At 52.8% G+C, this 13,880-nt stretch overlaps 1 protein-coding gene across 1 annotated transcript; it reads right to left on the reverse strand.

Annotated features, from left to right (window-relative positions):
* Positions 1-3,557: 3,557 nt before the first annotated feature.
* Zdhhc22 (zinc finger DHHC-type containing 22) lies at positions 3,558-13,001 on the reverse strand. The gene is made up of 3 exons (XM_005343391.2): positions 12,793-13,001; positions 10,553-11,095; positions 3,558-6,064 (listed from the first exon to the last, which is right to left on the reverse strand). The coding sequence occupies exons 2-3, from the start codon at positions 11,076-11,078 to the stop codon at positions 5,799-5,801; spliced, it is 792 nt and encodes a 263-aa protein (XP_005343448.1). The 5' UTR covers positions 11,079-11,095; positions 12,793-13,001; the 3' UTR covers positions 3,558-5,798.
* Between the last annotated feature and the right edge of the window lie 879 nt (positions 13,002-13,880).

The raw sequence follows: 13,880 nt of genomic DNA on the forward strand, positions 1-13,880 counted from the left end.
AATTTGACTCCTTGTTCTTTTCAGCAGGGAATTTGCTGAATGTTTACAATAATCCACAACGCAGAGGATGGTGCTTGGAGAGAAAGGCTAAACACCAGAGGCTAAGCGGCTATGAAGCTAGACTCTGGCCACTTAGTAGCTGTGAGGCTTTGGGCAAATTAGTAACTTCTCTGGTCATCCCCCCCCCCCCTTTTAAAACTTGGAAAATAAGGCTATGGCAGAGCTGATTCTTCACAGGGTTGCTCTAGAGAATAACTGAGCTAATAAAGGTGGAGTGTGTGAATGAGAAGGGCCGGGAAGATGGGGGAGCCCCATCAATGAGAGTCACTATTAATCCTGTTGAAAATATGTCAGCATGGGGCTGGGGCCAAGGACCCCACCCTCTCCATTTTTGCTTCCTAGGGTGTGTAGTGCAGGCAGAAGACAAACCCACAGGAGGAGGCAATCACAGCAACAGAGAGTCATGGGAATTTAGGCCCATGATTCCAGACTAGTCTGGAGTGAGATGCAGACAGGGTGGGAGATATCTAGGCTAACGATAACCAGACTAAAGGAAGAACTGTGAGCGGCCACCAGGCCATTGGGCATAGAAAGCAACAAGGGACTGCCTTGCCAGGCAGGGTTAGGGTGATGGATACAAGGAAGGGTCAGCCCCTACACTCAGGGTCTTCCCGTAAGTTGTTGTCATAGGAAGGCTTCCTTCCACTGTTTGCTGAAGCTATTCAGGAAGGCAGGGATGGTAAGGAGTTCCCACGAGCCCCTCTTCTGGCACAGGGAGTCAAGAGATGATTTATGTTCCCAGGCAAATCCATCAGCAGCGTCGGTCAGAGTGCATCAGAAGTGGTCTCCAATATAGAGGCCATTCCGACATCAACTGGCACCTTTCTCACCCCAAGGACACCGAGTTGAGATGAGACTTGACTGCATAAAAGCCATCAGAGATGAGGCAGGGTTCTTGGGGAGCATGGCCCAAGGACAGGATCCCTAACACATCTCACACCTCACCGCATTCAAAACCTGACTTGCAGTTTCCAGAGATTTCAGGAGCCTCTCTGTCTATGCGCATCCTTCCTCCATTCCCAGCCCCAAGCCCTGCTTGCCTGCCTGGTGTGCGCCTGTGGATCCTGCCTGCTCTACACGGTGCCTCCTCTGGGAAGTCTTCCAGCCCACCCACGTTTGAGGGGGTGCTGTCCTGTCCTCTGGGCTCCCGTAGCGCCTTGTCCTCCCATCAGCCTGCTCCTGCTGCTGAATCACAACCGTGTGCAATTTGTCTTCTTCCCCGTGAGCTCCCTGAGGTCTCATTCATCTTTGCTTTTCTGGTTCTTGGCATCATGCCTGGCACAGAGTCAGAGTCGGTGAATGCCTGAGGAATGAGTGGAGTAGCTGGGCCAGCGCTGTACAATGAGAGCGTGGAGGGTGGGCGGAGAGGAGCTCTTTCCAGGCACCTCCTGCCCCACACACAGCAGGCTCACGAGGCCACAGAGGACATCTAGGCTCTGTCCTCCTCGCTAATGCAGTTGGCTCCTTAGTCCCAGCACAACCTTCCTTTCTTAAAAAAAAAAAACTTTTAAATTTCTTTTAATTGTGTGAGTGAGTCCGTGTATGTGTGTGGGTGTGCCGCTGTGTATCTGTGCCCATGAGTGGAGGTTCCCAAGAGGCTAGAGGTATTAGGGTCCTACTGAGTTGGAGTTACAGGTGGTTGTGAGCCACCTGATATGGGTGCTGGGACTTGAACAGTGGTTTGTGTTTTTAATCTCTGGGCTAGCTCCCCAGTCCCTATTCCCCCTTTTCACCCACACGGAGGGCGCATTCTAAGTATTTCTGGAGTATACCTGGAGGAAGAGCAAGACCAGTTGGAGGACACAGGGCACAAATAAGGCACTTGGGGGTGGACAAAGGACAAAGGCACAGACAATGACGAGGGCCGTGGAGGTTCTAGGGAAGGAGTTTGGCTCCTGGGAGCGAAGGGCCACCTTGTTGAATCAGAGGGGTCAGAAGTTCAAAGTTCTACAAGTTTTCTCTTTCCATAGTTTTGTGTGCTCCTAGACCTAAGTGTCTGAGTGCTTATGCCTTGCTTGATCAAGACAAGAGTCAAAACAGACTACACACACTGTCTGGCAGGGGATACTTAGGCACTGGGGGGGAGAGGCAGGTGCCTCCCTCTGCTACAGAATGTAAAGTCAGAGCACCTATGAGTTCTTCCTAAAATAGGTATAGCCTTTACCCAGCTTTGGGGGTCAAGGTTATGCTGCACGGTGTGATATGTGGATGCCCCCCAAATTCCTTCTCTCACCAACATGGCAGAGTGGTTAGTCTCTATGACATTATCAGCTGCTGATAGGCCAGTGATAAAGGTAAGTGCTCCTGTGGCCCACATCCTCAGCATCCTGACCTCCCTGTCCCAGTGTCCCTACCACCTGTGCAAATCTTACCCTTCTACCCAGGTCTGCAAATAGAAACCCTACCCCCTCCTGACAGCTGGACATACACTCTCTACCTTTCTGAGCACTCCCAGAAAGGGGCCTCTTCCGGGGCAAAAACTCCACAGCACCAGTGTTTCCTGAGCCTGCCGTGTGCAGAGCATGGCACTGGGCACATCTGGGGAATAAGTGATGGGAAACAGGCACTCAGTAGTAATTGTTGAGCCTCATCCCAGCTAGGAATCAAGGGTATAGCGTTGAAAATGGCAGGAGTGGTGTTGGCCTATGGGATGGACAGACCATGATCTCTAGAACTTGCTAGAAATGGGCTGCCTGGTCTGTCAGGGTTTGCCTGCTCGTTATGTGTTGGTCTGGGCTTTGATGGGCCACACAGAGTCAACATTTGCCCTTTGTGCCCATTGGTCCAGGTCTTGCGTGTCTTTAGGATGCTTCAGAGGCTCACACCCTGCAGACCCCAGCACCCTCCTGCTGATCTCTGGCAGCCCTAGAGATCAGGAGGCCCTGGTTTGTCCTCAAGCTAGCCTGCTAGCTGAGATGAAGAAGCAGATGGCCTCCATCCTCTTCCCTGCCCACCCCACTGTACCAAGGAGGAGGGAGAGGAAAATTCTCAGATGACATCTTCCATCCATGATCTCTTGTGGTTCACAGACCCCAGTGCCGTAGACTTACCAGCCGCCAAGGTTGAGAATCACACTACTGCCACACAGGATGGTCACAATAGACTTGGGTGTGTAGAGAAGGAGGGGAAGCTGAGTCCTGGATTAGTGCCGATTGTTCAGGGAATCTGGGGTCTCTAAGGAGAAACAGGGGTACCAGCATTGCTCAGGGAAACTTACTATAGTTACTTACTCACTTAAACAGAAATATTTTTTTAAAAAAATTTTATCCTATGTGCATTGGTGTGAAGATGTCAGATCCCTTGTACCTGGAGTTACAGACAGCTATGAGCTACCCTGTGGGTGCTGGGAATTGAACCCAGGTCCTCTGGAAGAGCAGCCCGTGCTCTTAACCACTGAGCCATCTCTCCCGGTCCCAGAAGTATCCTTAATCACTGTAAATCAGCATCAGCACATGCCATTCTGCAACCCTGCCACCAACCAGACTAATCAAATACAGTTGAAAACCACAAATTTTATTGATATTCTTCATTAAAAACAGGGGGCCATGTACACAAATGCTGCTCACGTACCATACCTGGCAAATTCCCCACAGCCACCTCTCATGGGCCAGTGTTTAGGAGCTGGCCTCCTGAAGTTCTCCTCTTTCCATTCTGGGATATCAGACTTCATGATCTGAGCCTGGACAATGCAGAACTGGCCTTCAAGTTTGACCTCTAGGGTCAAGAGCGCTCCGAGTCCTGAGCCATTCAGATCTCTCCCATCCCTTGTTTCCTCATGCTGCTAACGGGTGGCCAGAATTGTGCATGAAATCAGCTTTAGTGGAGGAAGCCTGGACTCTCCTTCAGCCCTGCCGCTTATTTTCCCTCCAAGGGGCTGACTTCAACAACTGCCAAGGTAGCAGAGTGGAATTGTAGGAATGAACTGCCCTTGATGGGGGGAATCTGGATTGTTAGTGACCGAGACTCAGCCTGAAGTTGGTGCTTGATAACTTCAGGCAGGATGAACCCATGGGAGACTCCAAAGGATAAATGCTGGAGGGAGTGAGCGAGCAGGAGCGACATTACTCCATTAGCCCTCTGGAGGGCGCCAAAGTAGGGCCTGCATAAAATCCTCCCAAGCTCTGCTCAAGAATTCAGGGTCTTATGGAGCGATGGTTGGGGTCACTGGGGCCATTCACTGGACACATCTGCCTCAACACCTTTATGAAAGTTGAATTGGCCTCGAGACCAAGGCTGGAGAGGGTTTTTCTGTGGCTCCCACTCCTTCATATGTCCAGGGGTCTGTGGTCCTCTGGGTTTCAGAATTCAAGTCAGCACCCCCATCTAGACCTAGTCAGACTGGGAAGAATGGACTGGCAATTGTACCCCCATACTCGGTCATTTCCACTAACCCCTCGGGGCCGAGCATGAGCTTCAGGCTTCTTTCTCCCTGTGACTGCCCCAACCTGGCCCTAACACAGTTACACCTCCCTGTCCTCCAGTGTAACCACTCTAAGCCACTGCGAACATCGGGAAAGTCTCCAGAATGGCTGGGCTGAAAGCAGAAAAATCTGTGGTCTGATTTTTAGGCCTTTTCCATGCTCACCACACCCCCGCCCCCACCTCACGAAAGTCGGTGACTCCCAGGCGTCTCTAAAGAGCTCGCCCTTGGGCCCAGCAGTGGCAAAGAGGAATGCAAAGGAATCTCTAAACTCATGTAGAACAAGAACAAAAATCTCTTTCATAGCACTCCTGGCAGAGAGCTGCCTAGATCCCGTTAAAATACCTCCAAAGGTCAGTTTGAATACGACAGGTAGTATTCAAACACTAGATGGCTTTGGTTGCAAGACAGTCAGCCCATTTTCCCCTCCATCCTCCCCCTCCAATACTCACTCTACCTCTGTGCTCATAACAACACTCCTCTCCCTTACCCCCTCTTACACACACACACACGCACACACACACACACTTATATATGGTTATATAAGGCTATATAGAAATATGTTTCCCTTGTTACTTATGGGTAACTCCCTTTTCGCGCTCCCTTCTTCCCTTCCCAACATCTAGCAAAAATCTAGAGGCTGGAGCTCAAATGCCAGAGGAATTCCAGGAAAAAGTAGTATCCAGTTAACTGGAGGAGGCCGGGCAGGGAACAGCATTAAAAAATTCCAGGCTATTGACTGCTATATCTAGGGGAAAGGCCTTATATGTAGGCTGAGCAGCCAGTGCACATTCTGCTGGCTATCCCTTCTAGAGGATGGGTGTGCATCCACACCCCCTCCCATTTCCACTAGCAGTTGGCAAAGCTTACTGGACTGCTATTCATGTGTGCTAACTGTACCATTTACGAGCCTCCAGGGCCTGGGGAGTCTCCTACCAGCAGCAAGAATGGAGTCTCCACTATCAAGATGTGGAGAAGGCCTTTAACAGAAGTGGTGACACCTGAGATGTAACAGCGGATGGGCCAGGCAGGGGGTGGGGGAAGGGCTTCACAGAAGATAACTTGAAACAGAAACACCCTCACAGATCAGCAGCTATCCCCCTGGCTGGGTCGTGAGTAGCCTAGTGATGCTCAGGTGGTCATTTCCCCTCCATGTCAGAATGCACCTTTTTTATAAATCTTCTGAGTGTTGAATGTCTGGGGTGGATATGAGGCCCTTCCTAGCGGAGGGTGCGGTGTGTCAAAGGTGGAGACAGGGGTGCTGTGATCTTACGTTCAGAAGGAACTGAGATGGAGAAACGGCAAGCATACTTGCCAGCTATTTGTCCTGCTGCTTGGAGCTTTCAGTCCCGACATTGAACATGGGGACCAGCAAGCCCAGCAGCCACCTCTTTCCGAAGACCTCCTGTAAGTTCTTGCGCCAGGGCCGGGCTCTCACTGCCACCCCCTTTCGAACCTGGTAGCGGGTCTGCCCCCGGAGGATCAGCAGCAGCTGGTGGCAGCAGAAGCCGGCACAGGCCAGGCCGACAGCGAACCAGAGGTAAAGCATGAGGATGACGAACATGTCAGAACCGAGGACAGCTCCTGCAGGGAGGGAGACACCAGACCGCTTTACACCCAGGCCACGTACCCAGACCTCCGCGCTGGCGCTTTCCGCTGCGAGGCGAGGAGAAAGGCTCATGAGCTGGAAGTTGAGATTTGTAGCAATCTCAGCTCTGCAGCCCGGGAGACGGTGGCTGAGTTCCTTGCCCCAAGTTTTCCTTAATGGCTCCTGAGGAGAAGAGAAGAATTCGGGGCCTAGGGAGATGGAGAACAAGCTAGGTGAGCTCAGCGAAAAGGGCCCTCAGTATTTCTGGTCCAGTCTAGACGGCACATTTCCCTAGAGGCAGAAATGCTCCCCCATTTCACTTTCTGGATTGGAAGCGGGGTGGGGGTGGGGTTCACACGAGGAAAGAGGAGCTAGCTTAGGACCTTAAAGAGGGAGCTGGCACCTGGGCAGCTGTCTAGAGTACAGTCCGTTCTCCCGATGAGGCTGGGAGCACTGTCTGGGAGGATCTGAGAAAGTGACAGCATGATGGAGAACAGGACCATGTCACGAGCTCAAGTCACGAGCTCAGCTTCAAGGGCAGCACACAGAGCCAACTTAGAGAACAAGTTAGTCATTAACGTTAACAAAAGGAGTCACTGCAACACTCAGTCAAAGCTGCCCTGACAGTAACGTCTGCAGGCAAAGGCTCTCAGTTCAGCACCCTGACAGTGGGACAGCACCAGCCCTACACGGTCCAAACCCAGCATTTTCCTGAGACGGTTTTTAAAAGTCTACTAGTAAGAGATCTCATGTGCCCTCGGAGTCTGAGGTGGGAGGATTGGTCCATGCTGGGGTTTGAATCTCCCAACTGTGTGAAATTGTGTAGGATTCTTAACCTCTCTGAGTTGTAGGTTGCTCATCTGCAAAATGGCTATGATTAGGTTTCTAGGGTTGCAGGTATTTGGAGTTGCCCGTGTGTGGCTTACACCCAGTGCTGAGTATCAGGGCTCAGAGGAGGAGAATCAGACCCTCCAGCCTTCCCCCACCTTGCCAGGGTTTGGAGTCCTGTCTGGGCTGCAACTTTGTTAGCTGTAGTAAATGCATCTGCCTTGACATGTCTTCCAGGCAAGAGCAGTGGATTGAGAGTAAAACTCAAAGGTCTTTATCTCTCAGCTGGGCAACCCCACCACCACTCCCTCTAGTGAGGCTTGGGTGCTTGCTTCAGGGATGTCATTTTATAATCCATATATCTCCATGGTCTTCCCTTCCTCAGCACCTCTTTGCCCCAGCCTACTTCTTCCCAGGCTCCAGTTTCTGGACTCCTGAGAAGTAGGCTTCAATACCTGTTAGTCTGATCCATGCTGGATTCTGCAGCCCAGGTGAATCGATTTGCTAGCTTGCTCATATGAAGCCTCTTCCTCGACCCTAGGAGCTGGGGTAGCAGGATATTCTTTGCAAAGTTAGAAACAAAGGGGACCAGAAGCCCAGAGACAGAAATCTTGCTCCAATTGGCACCTAGAGAAGCCCCTCCACCATTGTTGGGGGTATATCAAAGAGACAGGCTCAAATGGGCTGGGCCATCCTGTAACCCACTTTTTTCTTGTCAGTACAAATTAGCTTGGGCAGCCCTGAGCGGGACAGAGACTCCCGGGGACATGGTGCCCTTCCAGCTTGAGGGAAACTGATGTGCAAGCTAGCCCTCCAGTCAGCATGTAAGTGCCTCAGAACCATCAAGCTCAGGTCTGCCTTGCAGCTGGGCCCCAGGAACCAGCCAGGCAGATAGAAACCATTTCCCACGGGTTTCTAAATCAAGGCATGAGATAAAGACTTTTCGGCCTTTTGCTGGCCCCATGTAGCATCTACAAAAGGCTATTCTGGGGACCTGCTTTCTTTCTTTCAAAGTGTTTGAAGTTACCTGGCCTGGCTGCTTCAGCACCTCTAAATTATGTCATAATAGTTCCTCTTTCAGAAAACTCACAAAACTTCCTTAAGGGATCTGAAAGATTACATCATCTACTTTCCTTTGTCCTTGCCCTCCCCCCACACCCATCTCTAACACTTCTGCTGAACCAACCCCCAGCATATTCCATAATAGATTTGGGTACAGGCTGTACCCCTCCTCCCAAAGAGGCCGATTCAGCAAGGAAGCAAGACTAGACAGGCAGGGTGACAGAGTAGAAAAGAACAAACCCAGAATCCAAAGCTGCATGGCTCAGAAACAACTTAACCTGGTAGAGCCTTTGGCTCCCTAGCCTTAGAAAAAGACAAAGAGCGGTCTCCCAGACTTGTGCTAAGTATTGGAAGCAATGAGACACATCCAATGGGACTCAAAATAGGTACTCAACAAGGTCTAGCCACCTTTTTCTCCTACTGGGTCTTCTAGGGGCATCTACCAACGGATACTAATCCAAATGCCATGGTACATGCCAAATGGTGTAATTTCCATTCTCTAGATAAGAATGGGGCTCACACAGGTGACACAAAGCCGAAAGGAAAGAACCCTTATCAAACGTCCTCAGCTGACCTTCTCTCTCGCATGAGCAGAGGGGCTGGAGTTTAGTCGCATCTGCATTTTTGGAAGGTCCATTTTTAGACCCCCCCCCACATAAGGGTGGGGGGGGCCTTTCAGATCCCCACTTACAACTATCTCAGGTACTAACGACAGATCTTGACCTCAGGGGTTTCTATTAAACAACCGCCTTGGCGCACCCTCTTGCCCACCTGTTCTCCTGAGAGGTAAGAGGGTTTTCTCTGGACCATTTGGAATGAATCGGTAAGGAGAGTCTCCAAGGAGGAAGCTGAGCAGGGTGGCGTATGCAGGTGGAGAGGGCCAGGGAAGAATGGGAAGGGTCGGGAAGGGAGGAAGAGGGGATGGGTCTGGTGATGAGAAGTCTTGAATTCCTTTTCTAGTGGACATGGTGGAGGGTGGCAAGACTCATTCTGAAGCCAGAGCAGATGCCTGGGCACTGAGGTGGGCATGGGCTCCCTCTTTTCTCCTATCAGATCAAGGCGAGAGGCTTCCTTTCTTCCATATTTCCCAAGCCTAGCACATATGGACGGGCCTCACGCCAGACTTAAATCAAACCATTCCAAGGTCCTCCTTCTGGAACCACCCTTTTGTGTGGCTGGTGAGACGACTTGGGAAAAGATGTGTAATCAGGTTCTCTGGCTCTCCTCATCACTCCACCTGCCTGCTCTCACACTCCACCCCCAGCCCACCCACCTGCCCTCCCCCATCCTGCTTATTTCGGTCTTGGCAGCCTCCTATGCCAGCACCAAGATCCAGAAGGCCCCAGAGCTCCAAGTTCTGGGCCCAGCTTCACCACCAGCCCTCCAGACATTTCCCATGGCTGGTCCTCCCCGAGCCTCTGTGTTCCTACTGCCAAATGGCATGATAGTTCTATGTCTGAGGAGAGCTGGGCTATAGATACAACAGAGAATGAAGTGAGGGCTCCCCTAGGGTAATTTTTCTTTTCAAATGTCCAGTTCAGTCTGTCTAGTTCAGTCCAGTCCAGGTGCATCAGGACAGTCAGGTTCTCTGTAGAAATAGGTGTTTTTCTTTGACACTCGAAGGTCAAGTCACTGTGTTTGGGACTATGGGAATTGAGGAAGAGCACTGGATTAAACACCTGGATAAAAGCCAGAGATACTCCAGGGAATAAGCCACTAGGCAGGTCATTTAGTCCCAGCTAAGATTCAGTCTCTTTATCTGAGAAATGGATCTAAGGACACCAGACACATATCTTTGTGTGCACACTACTAATGGTAGAGAATCAAAGGTCAAAGCAAGAAAAGAGTGGAAGAAAATGAAGTAGGGACAGATGCCAAGGCCAGGCAAAAATAGAATGGCCACCAGGAACAAAGTCTTCCAGGGCCAGGTATCATGGGGTGTTCTTTGAGATGTACTATTCTATTCAAACCACAGTCCTCATCATGGTACCCGTGGGAGCAGCATGTGCCTGGCTCCAGCAGGTGTCAGAGCCTTCCAGAGGCTCAGATCCCTCTCCAGACTGGATCTCTGGAGTGTGGACTTGCAGCCAATGTGGTAGCTCTGAGCTAGCTGCCAACTGCCGAGCCTGATGGGGCCCAACTCAGGGGATGGGAGGCTGGAGGTTGGAGGTTAGCCTACTGCTGAGCACATGCTGAAGTCAAGTCTAGATTCACCGTGGTTGACTGTTGAAGGGCTGTGTTAACAGGACACGGGGGAGGGGAAAGGAGGGTGCAGGCCAATGGGGCGCCTAGCATGAGCTCTGAAGGAAAGTTGACTGGCCTAAGAGGTGTACAGCTTGGTTGCCATAATTTTTATGAGTAATGTATAGTATGAAACATGAGAAGGGTCAGAGGAAATAGAGCATGCCCAGTTAATCTGAATCTCGGATAGGTTACAATCTGTTCTCTTAGTATGCTTCCTGAAATACTGGGCCATAATCATACCAAATGACTGTTTATCTGACACTTGGAGCTGAATATCCTGTGCTTTTATTTGAAAAACTCGGGGTTGGGTTAGGAGGCCTCGTTTGCCAGAGCAGCCAAAGCCCACTCACCGGAGAAGAACTGGCTGATTGAAGTGGGCAGGAGCGTGAGGAAGGCCAGGGGATGGGCGAAGGAGATGGAAAGGACAGCTGAGATGTAGGCCACGCCGGCCACCATGGAGTAAAGACAGGCCAGCGACGTATAGAGGCAGAAAAGGATGAAGTTGCGCATGTTCCTGCTGCCAATGCAGTTGCCGGTGAAGAAACAGTGATGGTCGTGCCTCAGCGTGACTCGGGAGCACACTCGGCAGAAGTGGGTGCTGGGTGGTGGGTACTGAGGTCTCTGGGATGAGGTTCCCTGGCAGGTGCCCAGGTCGTCTGGGGAATTCTGGATGACCAGGACGTAATTGCCCAGGGCATTGGCTGAGAGGAACAGGAAGAGCGCCCCGTGAAGCACTGCAGGCGAGAAGAGCGGGGTGGCTGTGGGGTCCTCATGCATGCTGGGCAGGAAGAGGAAGATCTGCAGGGCGAAGGTCACCAGGGAAATGCAAAGGAAGTAGGCGGGGGCCACCACGTTGAGCAGCCGCAGGGCCAGCATCCTCCTCGGTTACATTCCTATGGGGCGCAAGGAGAGAGGAAACCTTACAGTGTTGTCCAGGGTCACCTGATGCTCTTCTCCTTGCTCGAAGGACTGGAGAGCTGTACACAAATCTCCCAAACTCTGCCCCTCAGACCCACCCTTTCTGGTTTCCCTAATTTGGGACCAAGCAGGTTAGAGACCTAGAGACCACAACTGCCTGCCTCTAGCCAGACCTACTGCAGATGAGTTCCTGTTGCTTTGGCGTCATGGAGGCCAGGCAGAGGAGGGAAAGGGCCTGGTTGCAGTCTGGAGTGATTGCGTGTGGGGGAGGGGTGGGGTTTAGGAGCCGAGGGGTGGAACAGCTACAGTATCACTGTAGTTGGGATCTCTGACTGAGGCTTCTCGAGGAGGAAGAGAAGGATCTAGTGGGGGTGGAGAGACCGGTTCGACTCCTGGAAATCCTGGTTCACCCCTCCCCCACCTCCTATCTTGAGCAATGTTCGGTGACCTCACAGGTTACCCGAGGCTCTCTGGAAGGAGTTGTGCTGTGGATCATGGTGTGAGTTCGCTTGTGTATGACTTTGTGTTATCTGTGTGCGTCTGGGTTTGTGCGTGTATACCCACCACCTGCCACCTGGCTTTTTTCTTTTAAAAAAATCAATTAAACAATCGATAAGTGTTCAGGGACTGGGTAGGGTGGAGGTATAGCTAGACGACTTGTGCCAGTGGGTCCTGATCAGTTCATTTTCCAGCCGCTGCTCGCCCTGACTATTTCTATAAAATCTTTGCAAAGAGTGTTTTCCTTTGAGGCAATGAAATTGAAATCCCCCATTCGCACCCGCCTTTCGCTTTCCTGGCGGGAGAAACCCAAACAATCCCCAAGGCGCCGAAAGAAGCCTGTCCTGGGTGGACTAGTGGATGCTTGGCAGCTTTTCCTGGGATGACAACCCTACACAGAGCCAAATGCAGCCTCACCTCCTACAGCCGGAGCCCCTGCCCAACTTCGGGTACCACGGGGAAATAGGTTCTGTGTATCGAGAAGAACTTTTCAGTGGTCTAAGTAATCGACCAGAAGGAGGCACGAGAAAAGTTCTGGAAACGTGGCTGCACCCAGGATGGGTAGATGCCACGGGGCCTGGGTTCAAGCTGTACCGTCCGTCTGGGCTGAGACATTGGTCACCTTGAAATCTTTTTTGCAGGTGACTGTGCTTACCACTCTGGGGACCTGCAGTCTCTCTGCACAGCTGGGGCGCAATTCAGGGCATGACTGAGGGTGATCGCTGGAGACTCAGGGCCCCCATAGCCATGCACTCCCAGAGGCCACGGGGGCGCTGCCCACTTCACAGAGCCTTAGGTGCCGGGATCCGGCGAGGGAAGCAAGTGTCTTCCCGGCGCCAGTCGCCAGGGGGGCGCGGGAGCAGCCTCCAGATGCGCCGCTGCTCAGGGAAGGCGAAGGACAGGGACTGGGGGAGTGCGGGGCGCCGGGTGGGCAGCTGCAGCCGGGGCCCTGCGTCCCGCGAAGGCCCGCATAGAGTGCCTGGCTGCAGGAAGTGTGGGGAGCTGTCCGCTCAGCACCGGCACCAGCCCCACCGGCCTCTGAGGGCGGCACCGGAGCCCTGCGGACCCAGGCAGGCGGGCGCCCACCGGTTCCTCCGCCACTGCCTCTTGGATGCCCGGGCAGCCGCCCCCCGAAGCGGCCGCAGCGCCGCAGAGGACTGGGGAACGAACTCACCGAGCTCAGATCGCGACAGGAGGAGCCCCAGACGCCGGCCCTGGTTTTCCCCGAGGCTGCAAAGTTGTGGGCTCGCCTGACTGGCTCGCCGCAGCCTTCTCACGCTTCGCTTCGGGGACTGGGCAGGTAGCGGGGGTGTGGGGAGGAGGGCGCGGGTAGCTGCTGCCCTCCTACTTGGGCGCCAGAGAGTGGGGGCCTGGAGGCGGCGGGGAAGGCAGCTGGGCACCCCCCTGCTCCGCCACCCCTCCCTCCGCTCCTGGGGGCGGTGCTCTGGCCACTGGCTCAGCACTGAGGACTTGCCCCCCACATCCCCGCCCTTCTCGGCTCCCCCAGGGGCGGGTTGTGGCGCCCTGCCTTACTGCAACCCCAGTTCCAACAGGGAGGTGGGGATTCAGCCCTGATGCAGAAGCTCCAGCCATACCCCGACCTCCCCTCTTCCCCTCTTCCTGTCTATGACCCCTCCTCGCTGTCGGCTAGGACCAAGAAAATCTTGTGTGTATATTGAGGGGTGAGGGGATGTGGGCTGTTGAGAGCTTAGCTTACCAGGGTAGCACCCATGAAAATCAGCATTATCTCAGAAGGTCTGTGAACTGAGGGTCAGGCTACCTGGGTGTCAATATCCACCATTTACTGTTTACTGGGTGAGCCTACATTCCAGGGTCTTCTGTAGAATAGAGGATTGAATGACGGTAACTGTGGAGCCTGCTTGGGATGAAGACTGTTTGTGTCTTAGACCCTCATCATTAACACTACAGAATGGCCCTTTCCTAAGTATCAGGCACTGTGCTGAACCCATGACACGGCAGCTGCATGAATCCTCCAGTAAGATTCCTGAAGCTTGCTGAGCCCCGTTCTAGGGCCAAGAAGGTGATGCGAAGTCACACACCCAAGGTCATGCAGCAGGTGAGTGGTGGGGCCTGGATTGGAACCTGATTCTAGTTTTCAGCCTCTGCCCACTTCAGCACCACCTGGGGATGGGGGGGGGCAGCTTTGGTTTGGGAGAGGGGAAGACAACAGGGATACATCCAGACACCAACTGGGACCTGAGCTTCTCCTGCCCCTATCTATCTCCTTCTCAATACTATTTT

Source organism: Microtus ochrogaster, chromosome 1 (genome assembly GCF_000317375.1).
Source record: "Microtus ochrogaster isolate Prairie Vole_2 chromosome 1, MicOch1.0, whole genome shotgun sequence".
Classification (NCBI taxonomy): Eukaryota; Metazoa; Chordata; class Mammalia; order Rodentia; family Cricetidae; genus Microtus; species Microtus ochrogaster.

Bases quoted from the DNA above. Each gene is read 5' to 3' on its own strand.
- Zdhhc22 (XM_005343391.2), bottom strand. From the start codon at position 11,078: ATGCTGGCCCTGCGGCTGCTCAACGTGGTGGCCCCCGCCTACTTCCTT. The intron at 6,065-10,552 runs GTGAGTGGGCTT...CCCTCCCTGCAG, and splicing joins AATCAGCCAGTTCTTCTCCG to GAGCTGTCCTCGGTTCTGAC.